This window comes from Rhinatrema bivittatum, chromosome 9 (genome assembly GCF_901001135.1).
Source record: "Rhinatrema bivittatum chromosome 9, aRhiBiv1.1, whole genome shotgun sequence".
Lineage (NCBI taxonomy): Eukaryota > Metazoa > Chordata > Amphibia > Gymnophiona > Rhinatrematidae > Rhinatrema > Rhinatrema bivittatum.
This window is the reverse complement of record NC_042623.1, coordinates 40,371,843-40,390,556: the sequence shown is the minus strand read 5'-3', so window position 1 is coordinate 40,390,556 and position 18,714 is coordinate 40,371,843. Positions and strand designations below refer to the sequence as shown.

Here is an 18,714-nt window from a genome sequence, read left to right as displayed (position 1 = left end):
ATATATCTGGTAGTTTGTTTCATATATTAAGTAAATACATATTTGAATACCATCACATGCATATTTTTGAGATCTTAATGTGCTTCTTCACTGAGATTTTTGTCCACGATGTTTTCAGTTTTTAGATATGCTGTAGTGAACCTGTTACAAATATTTAACAAATAACTTTGTTTTCCAGAGCTTGAAAACAGGCGGGAGTATAAAATTTGGTAAGTGATTAACCTGTACTTGAGTGATAGCCCAGCATGATTTATAACTGTGTGAACTCGCTAGTTTACAGTCTTTGTACTATTGTTTGTAGCATGCCTCATTGTTTCCACTCTTCCTGCAAAAATGGCCAACATCCCTAGGAATGAAGCATTCTGGTTTTAAAATATGCAGAAAAGGCAAAGTTGCTTACCTGTAACAGGTGTTCTCAAAGACAGCAGTTCATCAAGCTCATAAATTGACCACATGTCTCTATCATTGAGTGGACAGAAGTTTTGTTTTTTTTCCAGCACTGTCTGGAAAAGGCAAGGCAAAAGCCTTTCACTGCTCATGCATGGCAGTTCCATGAATGACGTGCACATCATGGAAATAAGCAACAGTAGTATTAACACAATGGCATTAAATAAGTTACAAGTGGAAAGCTGTAAAGAATCACAGAAGTATTGTTTTTGGGGTTGGAGGGCTAGTTTCTCTTGCACTTGTTCTGTCTCCTCCTAGGAGGTGATCCTCAGCTCCATGCTCACTCTGTGAAGACTACATGATACGAGACCCTGATTGCACTACATGTTGACAGTTTTTACAGTGTCTGCTGGAACAATCCTTTTTTGTTTGCGTTTTGACCATGACACTTTTTTCTTTAAACATTTTTATTACATATTGACTCACTAATTGCAATATTAGTTTGCAGCATTAGTTTGTATAGAACTTTGGCATAAATGTATTTAAAGGGTACCCATTGGCACAAAGTTTGTAATTAAACACAACTTTAATATCATGTCTATCGAACATTATAAAGCAAAATTCTTCTATACATATGTAGTCATATCTTTAGTAGTGTTCTTTAAGCACTATACAGGGTATATATACATTCATATGTTTAGGCATATCGTGGATTGTATTTTGAGACACTGAACCTAAGACATCTTCCAGGCAAAAAATACAAGTCTCTCTCCTTTCAATTATACTATCATGTTTTAAATTAAGTGAATGGACATATTTTAATCCCATAAAGCAAGAGAAAGTATGTGTATGGGTTTCTTTCTCTGTCAAGGAGAGAGACACCACACCTTTACGCACAAACATGCGCAAACACTCTGAAACACAATTCTGTCACTGTGCTGCTGCCGCTCATATGCTCACACAGTGAATACCCCCGCTCCACTACTGCATATGATTATTTTAAAGGTTTTTGCTTGCTGCCAGCCCTTCCTCACCCTGCAGATGCACTCACCCTCTCCTTTGCCCATTCCCACCCTCACTCCAGGAGACTCACTGTTTCCACAGTCAGTTGAGCCTTTCAGGAGGAAAGCCCAGCATATAGAAACCTCCCCAACACTGCATAGGCACTTCCTCTTGGCTCACCCCATCCCTTTTTGTGACTGAGCTTGCCTCCCCTTGTCCATACCCCCCACCATAATTCCAGTGCATTCCCATTGACTGAGTGCTACAGAGTCTGCTACTTTTATAGCTCCCCAGGCCTACCTACTCTGTTACAGCAGGCCTAAAACACCAATACACCTGATATTAGGATACCAGATCAAGCCAAGCTATTATAGATCCTAGTTGTCAGAGGATGTGGACTAGGGGGCACTCCATGAAGTTAGCAAGTAGCACATTTAAAACAAATCAGAGAATTCTTTTTCACTCAAGGCACAATTTAGCTCTGGAATTTGTTGTCAGAGGATGTGGTTAGTGCAGTTAGTGTAGTTGGGTTTAAAAAAGGTTTGGATAAGCTCTTGAAGGAGAAGTCCATTAACTGCTATTAAGTTGACTTAGGGAATGGCCTCTGTTACTACTGGCATTAGTAGCATGGAATATTCTTAGTGTTTTGAGTACTTGTCAGTTCTTATGACTTGGATTGGCCACTGTTGGAAACAGGATGTTGGGCTTGATGGACCCTTGGTCTGACCCAATATGGCAATTTCTTATGTGCAGTGTCTCATACATACACAGGCTCTGTTGCACTTTCCTGCACATGTAGGCTCTTGCACACACAGGCTTTCATACATACATGCAGGCGCTCTCTCATACACACACATACCTTTCAGGCAGCACTGCTCCTCAGTGCTGGAAGGGAGGTGCAAGAAGGTCACTGCTACCCACGGCTCCTGCAAGGTAGTGGGGGAGGGCCTCAACTGCTGCCATGCAGGCCTCTCTTCAGGCCGTGGCAGGATGGGCTCTGCCGCGGCCATGCAAGACCTCTTGTCGGACTGCAGCCGTGCAGGACCTCTCATCGGGCCGCGGCAGGATGGGCTCTGCCGTGGCTCCGCTGGTTTCTCTTCAGGGCAGGAAGAACCACGTGATCAGAGCAACCAGCCCACCGGGGAATGCCTGATTCCCCGATAGGCTAGTCCACCCCTGATGACAGGCAGTCTTCCACACTATTCTGAGCAACTTTTGTGTCGTGTATTGATGTCCCAGGAATAGTTTGTAATTTTGTTTTGGTTGACTTAATTGAATGCAGAAGGAGTACAGTAGACATGTAAGAGAACGAGTATGTCCAGCCAAAGTATTTCCTTAAAAACTGAAGAGGATAGTCTAGCAGTTTATATAGCAATATATTTGATTTATATATGACAGTTAAATACCTTGGGGTATGTACACCCATGGGCCTCAAACTGACTTATTCATTATAGTCAACTATAGACCAGGATGCCTTAAGTGAGGAACAACTACTTAAAACTAATCAAGCTAATTGAGTTCCCCTTTGAAAATGTGGGTAGCCATGGGAAAGCAGATTATTTGTACCTGCGTGCTTACCTGGAGAAAGCCTCGCATATAATTTGCAGTCCTGCTTTCAGCATTGCCCATTTTCAGTGTGGGTAAAAGTACGCATGCTGTCCTCTGTTGTGCATAGTTTTAGGTGCATGCATAGGGACAATAACTGAACCCTAGTTTTATGTGGGTAAACACAAGTTGACTGGCATAAAAATGTTTAATGCCCTCACCAGCATGTGCTGGTCCATTCTCTGACACCTTCCTCCTTTGTGAGAATTTTGTGTTAGGTTAGTACTGAGAGAGTCTGATTCTTGTAAGATATACTGTTGTCCAGACTGTGGTGTTTTTTCACTTGTTTAAACAAAAGTGCAACAAATTTCACAGTAGGGTTAGGGCCTAGTAGTGTAAATCTTATTTGTAAGTATTGATATAGTGGTTATGTTTTCTATTTGTTTTTTTCATTCAGTTGACCAAAGTTGAAAAATACTTAATCCAAATGTCAGTTATATAAATAGCAGAGAGGATCATTAGCCCATGAATTGGAAAACATCTTGTATGTGGATTAGCACACAGTAGTTGGATTGGTTTGGAAAGCATACGTTCTTGCTTTGTGTACGTTTAGGATGATACCAGATTTCCTCTGCTTTGGCTAAATTGTCCAGTTGGTGTTGCGCATATTTTTCCAAGACATTAATGCTATAATTCTCCATTGTGCATGTCAAATAAGAATACATCAGCCTTCCTGGTGCAGACCATATACAGTAGATAGATAAAATAGGCACGAGTCCCACCCACATACTTTCTTAATTGCCCGTAGAAGCAGCACACTGGAGACAGGCGAGAGAATCAGCACTTGTATATTAATTTGACAAAGCTTTTGAGGCCAAGGTAAGATGATTAAAGCTAGCATGCATCTGCTGCTTACAAGGAGAAAAAAGCTGAATTTGCCCATCAAGTTGTCAGTTACCTTTTTGCAGTTTGAAATTTTCCCATTTGTGAGAAAGATGTGCCTTAACAGTTTGAATGGTCTGCAGTTGTATATAAGAGTTTACACAAAACTAATACTTACTGGCTTTTCACAGATTGTTCATAAAAATCTGTTGGATTAGTTCTGGTCCTCGTATCTTGGGTTTTTGTTGTGTATTTGTTTTTAGCAAACTGAAATAAATGGAGAGCTTTCCTAGTGAGTTCATTGCTCTGAGTGCACCATTTGTACTTTTATTTTAACTTCAACTATATCAGTAGGTACTGCTAAGTTAGCCAGGCGCAGATTAATTTACAACTGTGCTATGGGTGATGGCAAACTTGCTATTTTACAGCAAAGCTTAAATTCATATGTATGTAAAAAAAATAGGAAAGGTTCAAGAATGAACAAATGTACTTTATTGCTACACATATTTGAGTGGAGCCAACTCTAAAATACCATCTCAACTTTTATTTTAGATAACCCGGGAGCAGGAGACAGAAAAAGTGATCCAATACCTCAATTTTCCCTTGCCACTTCCATGGATACAAAAGATCAACTCTCTGAAAGTCCATTAGATATTTCTGATATTGGTAAATGTTTAAATTATTTAAAAGGTTTTATAATGCACAGTTTAAGTACTTGGGTGCTAACATGTAAATGTATTTAGGTGCTACTAAAGAGGCATTTCATAAATAATGTTCCACTTTTTTGATCCCTGGCTAAAGGACACATATTAAAGTTAGTTTTAGTTGGTGGTTCTAATGTATACTACATAATTTTTTTAAATTAAAACTGACTGCCAGCAAGAGACTCCTCAGTGGAAGCACTGAACCTGTTTAGCCTGCTGAATCAACACATCCTCCTCCTGCTTTCTCTGGCATGGAGGCTGAGCACTAGAAAAAAAAAAACAGGAAAAGGATACAGCAAGTCTGGGATTGTGGCTCTGAGAATCAGAGGGCTGTTCAGCAGTCATCCACCCAGTTATGTTTTTTTGACCCTGCTTCTTTGGGCCTCCAGCTCAATTGGAAACGGGACTGGGATCCTGGCACCATTTATTTATTAAAAATCGTATTTTACGCAATGTCCTTGCACTCTCTGCGTTCAGTGCAGATTGCATTCGAAACATAAAACAGTAAAGCAATGCAATTTCATAAAACAAACATAATACAATATTATAAAATACAAAAATATATAGCATACATAACAATACTCTGTTGTAAAACCCTGGTCAGTTTCTTTATCCAAATGCTGCCTTGAAAAGATCTGCTTTGACATCTTTTCTGAACACTTCAACATCCCTTTCTTCCTGTAGCTGCAATGGAAGGGCATACCACATTACTGGTGAAAGAAGAGTAAGTTGGTATCTAAATTCCCTAGTTTCAGGTGTTTTGGAACATTTTCTCTTCAAAGCGCAATGAACGTGCGGGGTGCATACCTCCTGAATAATTTTGATTAACATACATGGGTACTCCAGAAAAAATCGTTTATGCATGATTGCTAGCAATTTAAATTGTGACCTGTATTTGACTAGGAGCCAAAGTAATTCTCTCATCACCGAGCTAATGTGTTCATATTTTGGTAATCCCTTAAGTATCCATGCTGCTGCATGCTGAATCAATTGTAGAACATGCAGCAGCTTATCCGGCAACCCCACATATAAAATTGCTGCAGTAATCTAATTGCCCCAAAACTAAGCACTGCAGCACTGTTCTGAACAATTCAGCTGGTATCCAGGATTGATTTATTTATTTATTCATTCTTATAGACCCCTCATGCAGAGAAACCCTGATTGGTGTGGTGTACAACATATCAAAAACTAACAAAGCGAGCGGTTTTACCACTTTTAGTTTGTAAAAGGCAATCTTGACCATATTCCTTACTTGTGGGCACACAGATAACTGTAAATCTAATATCATCCCAATTCCTTACCTCCGATAATGGTATCTCAGTGCCCTCAAAACTAATTTTAAGCATATTTTGGTTGAGGATTTTTGTTGAGCCTTTATTCGCAACTACCTGGGGATTTTCCCCCTACTTAATATTCCTTCCTGTCCCGTGCCCCCCCCTGACATCACAGCGACAGTCTAGGGCTGCGATGCCCAAACTGTTTGGGGTTCCTTCTACAACTCTGCACTCATGGAGTTTAGATCTATCCAGTAGATGTCACCCCTGAGCAGTGATCATGATTTTTTCCCTCTGGGACTCTACAGCATCCTAAAGCCCAGCTGATTCAGGATCAAACCAGAGACCTTCAGCAAGATAGTGCTGACTGGCCTGCACCAGCTTTATGAGAATTATTACCGTCTCTTCTGATTATATATGTAAATATAAATCAAGTTAATACTACATTTTTTATATTATCCCTGTGGAACTTTGAGGAATAAAGTATTTTATAAATATCTGCAAAAGCCTACTATAACTCCACTAGTATGGGCAATAAAATATGCTCTGTGGTCGCATCTTCTTCAGGGCAGAAACATCTTGATCCAAACTGACAACCAAGTTACCATGTTTTACGTCAACAAACAGGAATGCACAGGATCGTGGTCTCTCTGCCAGGAAGAACTGAAGATTTGGAACTAGGCAGACCACGTGTGTTTGGGGATCTCCAGTATGCTGGCAGATTGACTCAGCAGAGTATTTTGTCCACACGAGTGGCCTCTGCAGCAATCAGGGGTTGACAGACTATACAACTTTAAGGTCTATTCTCGATGGACCTTTTTGCCTCAACAGAAAACTAAATCTGTTTTGCTCAATTCTGCCCAGGGATCTTAGACTAGATCAGGATGCTGCTTTCCTTAACTGGGGAACAAGCACCATGTACACTTTTCTGCCAGAACAATGCAGAAGCTTCTCCAGCTTGTCCCAGACAGATATGGTTTGCATATCTTGTACAGCTTTCCTTCAGTCCTGTATATCTAAGGATAAGATCCTATGTTAACTCTAGATGAGGGGCCTCTTTATCATCCCAATCTTTCAGCCCTTAACCTAACTAACAGTTTGGATGTTGAGTGCTCGGGAATCGCAGATTTCAGTTTATCTAGAAAAATTGTAGACGAATTAGTCTTGTCTGGAAAGCCATCAACTAGAAGAAATTATGCCAAGTGGTGCCACCAGAATGTGATGGTCCTGTTTTGTCTTGCGAGCCCATACATTTGCTGAAGTGCTTGCTCTGCCTTACTGATTCAGGTCTCACTACCGCTTTGGTGTGAGCACATCTCAGTGCCATAGCAGCATAATATGCTTTGATGGACAGTAAACAGATTTCTATTGATATCTAGATTCATTAAAGGTCTATGGCATGTCAAGCCTCCAGTACAAAAACTTCTAGTTCCATGGAACTTGAATGATGCTCTTTCTCAAATGTTGCTGCCTTATATTCTTGAAGGAAGACAACAAAAGGGATGCCACAAAGAAGCCTCCACTCTCGTCGATTCAAACGCGTTTGAATCGATGAGAGTGGAGACGATCCGTGCTGTGTGTTGCTATAAGTATATAGTACAGTTGATGAACGGAACCAATAGAATTTTAAGCACGTCTGACACTTATTGAGCCCCTGAGGCAGCCACTTTATGTGGCGAAACTCAGCCAGAGTCGGGCAGTTGTTTGTCTCCACCAATAAAGAATTGAAAAAGGCTTCTTTGTGGCATCCCTTTTGTTGTCTTCCTTCGGTTCTACTGGATCGCCTACCTTGCTGTTTTTGGGGTCCGTGCCTTATATTCTTGACATGGAAAGTATTGTTTCTTGTGCTGACGATACAGTAAGTGAGTACTCCAAGCTCTTGTCCACTATCCACCATACATGCAACTCTTCCACAGCAGGGTAGTCCTCTGTATTCACCTGAAGTTTCTGCTGAAGGTTGTCTCTGTTTTCTATATCAATCAATCCTTTGTATTGCCTACTTTCTTTCTAAGATCTCATGCACATGAAGGCACTGCAAAAAAGTCTATTACAAGAAACCATGCAGCTGTGTTGCCAAACCTCTCAGCTGGTTGTGCCTTACAAGCCTAACAGGCTAGCTGTGGCAGTCACCAAACACACTTTGTCTAACTAGTTGGTTGAGTGTAATCAATACTGCTGCATTAGTAGGCTTGAAAGTCACAGACTCTGTAAAAGTTCATCAAGTGAAAGCTGACTACTTCATCAAGTGCAGAATATTCACGAATATTATGGGAATATGTTTCATTAGCATATGGATGAGGATTATTCCTATTAGGACATACAAAGTTGCTCTGATGCTAGCAACATCTGGAATTGAATGGAGCAAGCACATGCAGTATGTTAAGATTGACGTTGGAACGATTGAAGGACAATAAGCCAAAAGTTTGCCCACATCTGTTACAACCCTTCCTCATTTAAAAATGTTTTCAAACATTTTCCCCATGCCATAAGATATGCTGATTAAATAAAAACAAAACCAGCATTAAGACGCAAAATAAAATGCTGCCTTAGAGACCAAAAGAGACCTGCAGTGGGCTTAGTAAGTTACAAAGCATGAAGAACTGCTAGCATGGACAGACAGACAGACAGCATGCGGACTAAAGTGGACCAGGTGAAATTACTGAGCAGACATGAAGGATTCTAAATTACCTGCATCAACTGATAATTAGCAGGTTGTAAATAAAATTAACAATAAAAACATTTTAAATTGTATATGAATGCCAGAAGTCTTAAAAAAAAAATAAAATTGGAGAGTTAAGACTATATGGCAATTAGATATGGTTTCTCGGAGACCTTATGGAAGGAAAAATAATCAATGGGGTAATGTAATACCAGGATACAAATTACAACAACAAGGCAGATCAAATTGGTGGAGGGGTGGCAATATATATCAAAGATGATATCATCAAGCAAGATAAAGGTTCTGCAGGAAACAAAAATAGCTAGAATATTTTATGGCTAGAAATTCCATGTGTGAAGGTAGAGAGTATAGCATAGTATAGTCCTGGTTAAGAATCACAGTGACATGCTAACACATTGGAAAAGCAAAACTAGAAACAGAATAAAAATGGGAGATTTCTGTTTCCAGTGTATTGATTGGGTAAATGTTGCATTAAGGCATGCTAAGGAGGTGTAGTGTTTCTGGATGCCATAAACAAGAGTGGCTCAAGACTATCTGCAGCCTGAGGTGAGGAATGAGAGAGTGCCCCCCTGCTCCAGGCCTGACATAAGTCAAATCAGTGAGAATGCAAAAAGGGAGGGGGAGGGGGGATACGGGATCAGGATTCCCAGAGGAGTAGCAGATAAAGTACTCAACACTGAACTTTATTCAGTTGGAGGATAAACCACTTTCCATGCTTTCCATGCTCACTGCCCTATGGACAGTGAGCATGGAAAGCAGGACACTAGGATTGCACCGCCACCTTTCTTTTCTTATGCCCGTGGGGGGTGGGATCCATGTGGGTCTGTCACTAAAACCACACCACTGCGGTCCTTTATTTTCCTGCCCACAGATGTCCCCTCCCCGGCGGCTGCTGCTCTTGTCTCTGGAGACAGAGTGAGGCACTTTTTTGCCACTCCACCATTCTGCTGCCTGAGGCTGCCACCTCACCCTGCCTCGTGATAGAATTGCCCCTGGCCATAAATGACTGCTTCATGGAGCAGCTAGTCCTGGAACTGATAAAAGGGAGAGCTATTTTAGATCTAATCTCCTCAGTAAAATACAGGTCCTGGTGCAAGGTGGGGTTGCTTAGCAATAGCGATCATATTGCAGTCAAATTTGACCTAGTCATGGAAGGAAGGACATCTACTGCACAATCTTTTAATTTTAGAAAGGGAGATTATGATAAAATTAGGGGGAAAAGAAGAGGCTACACAGGTTGTGTTTGCATGAGGTATAGAAATTGTTTAACAATACCATTTTGAAAGCTCAGATGCAGTGTATTCCATGCATTAAAAAAAGGTAGAAGGAAGACTAGATGACTGCCCGCATAGTTAAATGAGGAGGTGAAAGACTTAACGCTAAAAGGACATCTTTCAGAAAACGGAAAGCTGATCAAACTGAAAAATAGGAAAGACCATAAGCATTGGCAAGTTTAAATGCGAAACATTAAGGCAGATTAGTAGACAATTTTAAAAGAAGCTTACTATAGAGACAATCTAATAAACTTTTTCAAGCACATTTGAAGCAAAGAAGCCTGTGAGGGAGTCAGACCGTTAGATGACAAGGGATAAAAGAGGTGCTCAGGAATGACAAAGTCAATGCAGAAAAATTAAATGATTTCTTTGCTTCAGTCTTTACTGAAAAGGATTTTGAGCAGATACCCACACCAGATACATTCTTGGATGGCAATGTTTCAGAGAAACTGATAAAATGTCTGCAAAATCTGATGTAATAGAGAAGTGACAAACTCAAGAGTAACAAGTGACCAGGACTGGATGTTCACCCCAGAGTTCTGAAAGAAAAATACGAAATTGCAAACCTAATATAAATCTGTCATTAAAAACAACCATAGAATCTGAAGTTGGGAGTGTCAAATATGCCAGTTTTTGAAAACAGCTCCAGGGGTGAACTGGGAAAATATAGACTGGCGAGTCTGACATAGGTTCTGGGTAAAATGGCAGAAGCCATTCTTAAAAACAATTAATGGTCAGATGGATAGACATGGCATATTAAGGAGGAGCCAACATGGATTTTTTTTAAGTTGTTAAACATATAAAGGTGAGCTGATTGATTATAGCATATTTGGATTTTCAAAAGGCATTTATTAAAGTCCTGCACAAGACGCTTCAGGAAATGAAACCGTTATGGGGTAAGAGGTAGATAAAGGATGGTTATTTCCCCTTTCACATAATACTAAAACAAGGGATCTCACCATGACAACCACCAGAAGATTTAAAACAAATCCTAGAAAGCACTTTTTTAACTCTGTGCAAAAACTGTGGAATCTGTTACCAGAGGATGTAGTCAAGGCAGCTAGCATAATGGGGGGTTAAAGAGGTTTGGTCACTTTTCTGGAAGAAAAGTCCATAAAACACAATTATCCAGGTAGACTAAAGAAAGATATTGCCATTCCAAGGAGTATCAGAAAATAGGTCTACTCATGGGATCTGTGGGGAACCTGCAACCCGGATTGGCCACTGTCTGAGTGCTGTGCTGATGGACCTTGGTCTGACCCAATATGGAATGGAAGGGGTAGCTCAGAGCTAGAGCAGTGGGGTGTGAACCAGGGAAGCCAGTGTTCAAATCCCACTGGTGCTCCTTGTGACATTAGGCAAGTCACTTCAGCCTCCCTTGCCCTCTGGTGATAGGAAAAAACTTACAGTACCTTTATGTAATCTATTTTTGAAGTGCCTGAAAGGTGGAATATAAAAATTAAATATGGCATTTCTTATGTTTCTATTGTGGCTTGGTAAATGGCTAAAAAAACAGGACTCCAAGTAGGACTAAGTGACCAGTTTTCCCAGTGGTGAAAGATAAATAATCGCATTCCTCTGGGATCGGTATTGGGATCTGTGCTATTTAACATATTCCATAACTGATCTGGAAAAAGCAGCAATGAGTGGGGTGATCAAATGTGCAGATGACACATATTCAAAGTAGTTATAACGCAGGCAGACTGAATTGCAGAAGGACTTTGAGAGACTGAGGAACTGGGCAATTAAATGGCAGATGAAATTTCAACGTGGATAAGTGCAAAGTGATGCACATAGAAGGAAAATATCCAAACTATAGGTACACATGTTAGAAGTCAGCGCCCAGGAAAAGGATCTTGGAGTCATTGTGAACCATACAATGAAATTCTCGACTCAGTGTGAGTAGGTGGTCAGTAAAGCAAATAAAATGTTGGGAATGATTTGGAAAGGAATGGAAAATAAAGCAGACTATCATAATGCTGTATCAGGTGATGGTGTGACTGTAACTTGAGTATTATGCACAATTCTGTACAGAAGCAACAATAATAAAGGAGCTTAAACAGGGTAGAGCTTTTCAGCTTGGAGAAGAAGCAACAGAAGGGATATGATAAAGGCTTAAAATCAATAGTGGGGGTACAACATGAAAATAGTGGATGGTTATTTACCCTTTCAAATTTTAAGACTAAGGGACTGTCCATGAAACTAACAGCAGATTTAAAATAGTTTTTTTCATTCAGTGCACCCTCGAGCTATGACATTTGTTGCTGGAGGATGTGGTCAAGGCATCTAGCATAATGGGGCTTAAAAGACGTTTGGCAAGTTCTTGGAGGAAAAGTCCATAAACCATTATTAGCCAGACAGAAAAAGCCCAGCTTTTCTGTACTGTGGGTCCCACAAGCTTGATGTTCAATAGAAGATATAAAAGTATTCTGTAAGCAGGTTAACCTATTCTAAGAAGTGTTTGAGCCTTGACTTTCAGGTGTTAGTGCATTATGCTCACATTGTGTTAGATGAGTTTTTTGTTTTAGTTTTATGTACATTATATTATGAGTATGTATATTAATGTGAATGTTGTGAAATGTATGTATTGTTATCCACTTAACCTGACTGGGTCGCTGTAAACTGGCGCTTAAACATTTTTAAATAAGGTTGATTTGGGAAAGCTATTGCTTATCCCTGGAGTCAGCAATAAGGAAATGGATCTATTGGGTTCTTCCAGGTACTGGTGACCCAGTTTAGCCATTGTCGGAGATAAGATGCTGGGCTCAATGCACCTTTGGTCTGACTTGGCTTGGAATATCTTATGTTTTTTAAAAATTACAAAACACTTTTTATCTCTTCAGTCTTTTTTTTTTCTACATCATTGATTAAGATCTGATTCTTCCCATTAGATCTTTCCTTTACATATACCATTAAATATTCAACCCTATGCACAGCTTTCATTATTTTTACTGATATGTATTTTTTATTTTGACATAAGAGTATCCAAAACCAGTCACTATGCAACAGATTAAATACAAGTATGAGTCCTTTCCTCAAAGAGCATACAATCCCAAGTCAGTACACAAAGCAACCGGAGATGGTGGTTTAAGGTCAGAAGGAGTTTCATTGGGAAAAGGATTTGAATTTACATTTTACAACAGTAGACGCCAGGAAGTATTTAATAATAATTATAGCTCACTTATTGCAAAACAATCGTGCTAGGCAGGTTACATCATAAAATATCAAAAAAATCATAAAATACAACAAATTAAAATTGAAGGATAAAACACATACAATAATCCTTGTATCATGCAAGCCATCAAATGACAATGTACTTACTACAGGTTAAGTCTGTTTAAATAAGCTTTTAAATGTTTTCTGAAAAAAACAAATATCAATTGCGTGCAGATTATCCAGCAAAAAATTCCAGAGCTTAGGCCCCATCACAGAAAACATCTCAATTGCATCATGTTTAGTCTTATTTCATTTGCTGTTGGAATTACCAATAGCTTCTTGTCACTGGCATGCATATAATGAGCAGGGATATGTAATACGTCAGTAAATTTGTTAGATAGGGTGGTCCATCTGATTTCAATGCATTGAAAACTAAAATGGTATTAAAATCAATACAGTATTTAAGAACATAAATTGCCATGCTGGGTCAGACCAAGGGTCCATCAAGCCCAGCATCCTGTTTCCAACAGAGGCCAAAACTAGGCCACAAGAACCTGGCAATTACCCAAACACTAAGAAGAACCCATGCTACTGATGCAATTAATAGCAGTGGCTGTTCCCTAAGTATAATTGATTAATAGCCATTAATGGACTTCTCCTCCAAGAACTTATCCAAACCTTTTTTGAACCCAGCTACACTAACCACTAACCACATCCCCTGGAAACAAATTGTAGAGCTTTATTGTGCGTTGAGTGAAAGAATTTTCTCCGATTAGTCTTAAATGTGCTATTTGCTAACTTCATGGAATGCCCCCTAGTCCTTCAGTTAACCAGTGCAATTCTTGAAGATACGGAGAAATATGCTCCCACCATTGGCAACCTATAGTGAGGCACTCTGCAGAATTCTGTAGAGCCTGAAGTGCCCTAAGAAAAGCTACTGGCAATCCAACAAAGAATTGCAATAAATCTACAATAGATGGTACAAATGCTTGAATCAGTATTTGAAAGTCTGTAAGGAACAGTTGCCAAATTCTCCCAGCACTGTGCCCCTTGCTCTCATACACACCCCCACCCCGGTTGCCATCTTGTTTCCTGTATAGATTTGCATTTATGCTGTGGCAGGTCTCATCAGTCAGTTGCCAGATCTTGGTCCTACCTTCTGATCTTCGACTCTGTTCCAATCCTGTATCCAGAAGACTACTTTATCGTCTATTTGTCCCAACTCCTTGTTCCATTCCAAGCCTCTTGCTCCTTATTCGTATGGTGGGCTACCCCTGTTTCTCATGCCTAGCCAGCTACCAGCACCTGAGGGCTCAACCCGAAGGGAAGGTGACTGGCATAGCTGGAAGATCTACCATCAGCATCCTGGATTTGACTCTCCTGATGCTAGGCAACCCACAGACAACTGTCGCAGGATATTAAGAAATGGAGCCTTATCGGCCCCATCTCTGCCACACCTATCCTGTGGAGGTCCCCACATCGGACAGTCCCAGCATTCATGTCCTTGTATAGGCTCAGCCTTCATATATACCACTCCTACCAGGACCATGGCCCACTCATATTGGGAATCTTCACTATAATGCGGGAGTGAAAAAGTATTAAGCAAAGATAGGTACCAGGCAAAATATTGTTTGTTTGATCTTCATGTTGGGGGATTCCTTCTCGTTACTTCCTTCTTCCACTCCTTCCCTTCCCCAGTCTTTCTCCTCTGAAACCACTCAGCAGGAGACATACTGGCATCTCTCCACCCAAAAGGGAGGGATCACATTAGCATGCTAACCTTCTCCAGCTGCCTGGGGAAGATTAGTATGAAAGCCTCTCTGTGAACCCATGCCAGCATGTTTGCCTCTCCAGGCAGCCCAGTAGTGCTGGCATGCTGTTCTTCTCTGGTGGCCCACTGATGGCTGCACCAACGTGGCTCTTTCTTGGCAGCCCCATGCCACCTCATCAGTATGCAGTTCTCTTCTGACAGACCATCACATCCTACTCAAAACAGCTTGGCAAGGGTTGTATGAGCAGGTGCCGGTAATGAAATTTCAGTCACTCCAAAGACCAGGATTTTTCTACCCCTACCTATATGATAGAAAGGTTTAATTTTGCAATGTTTCAGTACAATGTAAGGATAGTGCATATTGGTGTTCATGTAGAAAGAAATTGCCACTGCCTCTCTCCCACCCACTTTGCTGGAAAGGGCCACAACTTCTAATATTTTTAGTCAAATTTGTAAAGTTTCCTTAAATTCTGTTGCCTGTGCTTTGTCTGCTAGGTTTATTGGGGTGTGAGCATGATACACTTGTAGGAGTATGGAGCAATTGTCAAGAGTAGGTACAAGTAGTATGATGTATAGGTGAAAATGTACAGATAAGTTATGAATGGAAGGGGTGAAGCATGTGCAGTATGTGAGTTAGGCTGCTTGTGTGGTAGGCGGGCTCTGCCACATGTTTTTTTTAAAAAGACAAGAGCCACAATCTCTGGCAGATAATGCAGCAAATAACTAATTTACATAACCCCCGAAGCATTTTGTATAGTTTATAATATAATATATATAGTTTAAAACCATTTTTGTTTCTCTGTAGGTTTCAGTAGCCGTTGTAGAAAGCCAAGAGGGCCAAGAGATCCACCTTCTGAATGGACATGATGGAACGGAAGAGCATATGTTAAATTATACTGGAAATGTCAAGTGCCACTGAAACAATAGTATTCCATGTTTTAATTTTTCTTGACTAACAGAAAAGTGTAAATGTGATTACATTATGGTACACTTTTTACTGTATATCCCGTATATACCCTTAGACATTGGAGTCAACTACTAAATCCTGTTTCTTTCCTGGGACCATTTTACCTGCCTTATATAACAGGAAAAAAGTATTACAAATGGTTTATTTTGTAACTTAAAAGTATTATTGCCTTAATGTCTCTTAACCCTGTTACACGCTGCTTGTAGACATGTTAATATAGTGAGACTTTTATGATACAGTTTATGGACTACTCCTTTTGCTAATTTTTGATTACTATGTATGCATTGTTTTTTATATGTACAGGGCAAGTAAGTATATAATTTGACAAAGTTGCAATCATAAATATTAACAGAAGATGTAAGAAATCTCTGCATGGTCTAAATCTGTATGTACCTTATTTGTAAATTATTTGCCCTGAAGGTTTAGAAAATTATTCTGAATTTTGTGTTAAATTGCTGTAAAGGTGCAACCAATATTGCAGGTTAGCAGAGATAAAGATTGTAATACATTTTGTAAATTGTAAGCAAAAGGTTATTTTTATATTATATACTGTTAATTATCAATCCTAGTTTGTTTTGGTTTTCATCTTGTCATGAGAGATTCAATAAGTGCCTTGGAACAATATTGAATTCTCTCAGCATGTCTGTTACTGTAATGTTTGAGTTCATCTGGGAATAGAAGGCTATCAAACATCTGTATGTTTTAGTATTTTGACCTGCCAGTATAAAAAAGCAATTCTGCGTACAAATACTGTTTTCATTTTTGTATGCTTGATATTTTAAACAATACTATTACTTGCTGACTGGATTCTTGCAAGGACTATTAAATTGGCTTTGTTTAGCCATACTAATAAGATAGTCAGCCTTCATCGGTTTTATAGAAATACTTGTATACTGCATTCTACTAAATCTCACTGCAGACTATACCAGATAGGTAGAATGCCACTTTTGGGGGTGTGACAGTTAGCTATTGCAGCTATCCAAACCTATCCTGGGGAACCTACAGTTGGTGGAATTTTCAGGATATCCACAATGAATATGCATGAGATACATTTGCATATTTCCAATTTATGCAAATTTATTTTATGCATAATCATTGCGGATATCCTGAAAACCTGACTGGCTGAGGGAAGCCCTGTCTTAAGAGCTTTCTTCCCCCAACATCAGTGGTGTTGCTGGTCTGCTGGGGTTAAACACATCTCCCTGTATTCTTTAGGAGTATGAGGTATAGCTCCTAAACCATTTTGAAGTTTTGCTAGTGCAAAGTGCAGGGGGGATGAAAGAGAGGATATTAGTAGCCTCCACCCAAACAAACATGATGGCAGATTTTCCCATTCCCTTATCAGAAGGCAGTTTACTGTGAGGACCTTGAGCATGAGATTTTTTTTTTGTTGTGTGCTCTAGTACTAGGTAGAACATTTTCTTAAAACCGGTTTCCATCACTCTAAGGAGTTTGCTACTCTTAGCGCAAAAGAACATGGTGCCTTTTTTCTGTCACACAAATCTGAAATGATGATTGGAACATCACAGCCTGGCAGGAGCCTCAGCTCCTGTTCAACAGCTCCAAGGAAAGTCACTCCTGCAGAAAGTGTAATGGGTCCTACTTGGATGGAAGATTCCAAATCAAGATTGAACTGCTTTAGCAGGTGCATCTGGTTCCTCATAAGGTATATCTGGGGTAAATGAGGTTGTCCTTAATCTTGCACTCATTGCCTGTCTCAACTTGAGCTTGTAAAGAAAGCATGCTTGCTTTCCTGTAAACAGGGTTCTCCATAGCAGAATAAATTAGCCATAACATGTGGGTAATGTCATCCATTGGCACCACCATGGACCAAGTTCTCAGACTTCAGTAAAGACTTTACTGAGCATGTGCATGAATTCTTGTGCATGCACATTGCCTCATGAGCCCCTCAGTCTTTTCCAGAGCTTAAGCTTTAGCAAAGTAGTCTATTCTCCAGAGAGGCGGATAGGTATTTATTATGGCTATCTACAGAGAACCCCATTTACATGTAAGTGAACTTTCTTTCTCCATGGACAAGCACGTATGAATTAGCTATTATAACAGATAGTGATTACCAGTCTGAGGGCCATATGGCAGAACACATACTTAGACAACCTGGCCTCAGCGAGTGGTAAGTGGACTATAGGGTGAACAGGTTGTGCAGTAGTTTGTCCAAAATTACTCTTGGGACATGCGCAGGCAGTAGTAGGACATGAAGATATGAACAGACAACCAAGTAGCAGCTTTTCAAATGTCTTCCATAGAAGTGGCCATGGTTATTTATTTATTTTTAACTTTTATATACCGACATTCTTGCATTAAATGCAAATCATGCCGGTTTACATTGAAACAGAAAAAGCAGGAAAAAATTCCTTAGTCGAATACAATGAAACAGCTTAGTTAACAAAGGAAACATAAAAATAAATTTTTACATATACACAAAGGTGTACACAAAGGGGAGAGCCCCTTTGTTGCGCCCCTTCGGCACGCGATGCCTGGTGTTGAGGCTGTCTTAACTGTCCGATGTTAGTGACTTCATGGGGGGGCGGGTCTAATGATCGCAGCACTTACATCACTGCTTCTTTCCAGTTCCAGGTGAAGATCAAGCTGTTTCATGGTTACATAATGATGAGCCTTGACAGAATCTGTAAGCCAGCTGGTGTGTAACAGTGTGCTATACAGTCCACTAGCCAATTGGACAGAATTTGTTTGGCAACTTCTCTTCCCAGTCTGATATTAAAGAACATGAATAGTTGAGATCCTTGATGGTGAGGTTGATTTCTCTTTAGGTAATATGCCAGTCCAAAGGGTGAAGAGTCTGTAATCCTTTGTGCCCATATGATCTTGTAGACAAATAGCTTGATTAAAATGGAACGGAACACAGATACCACTTTGGGAAGGACCTTGGGGTGAATTCGTAGAACTACCTTATGAAAAGATTGACAGTATGGTGAATATCATATCAAAGCCTGTAGTTGTTGTACCTCAAATATATAGTTGCAATGGAGAAAGTACAGAGAAGGGTGACCAAAATAACAGGCATGAAATAGCTTCTCTATGAAGAGAGGCTAA

General features: G+C 40.0%; 1 protein-coding gene across 2 annotated transcripts in view; it reads left to right on the top strand.

Moving 5' to 3' along the window:
* Window positions 1–18,026, top strand: part of PTPN12 (protein tyrosine phosphatase non-receptor type 12) — a 262,737-nt gene extending 244,711 nt beyond the window's left edge. For both annotated transcript variants that reach the window (XM_029615046.1, XM_029615047.1), the window contains 3 exons: window positions 179–209; window positions 4,369–4,482; window positions 15,481–18,026. In XM_029615046.1, coding sequence (XP_029470906.1) covers window positions 179–209; window positions 4,369–4,482; window positions 15,481–15,542 — 207 coding nt within the window. In that variant the 3' untranslated portion in view covers window positions 15,543–18,026. The remainder of the gene's footprint in view (window positions 1–178; window positions 210–4,368; window positions 4,483–15,480) is intronic.
* Window positions 18,027–18,714: the final 688 nt, after the last annotated feature.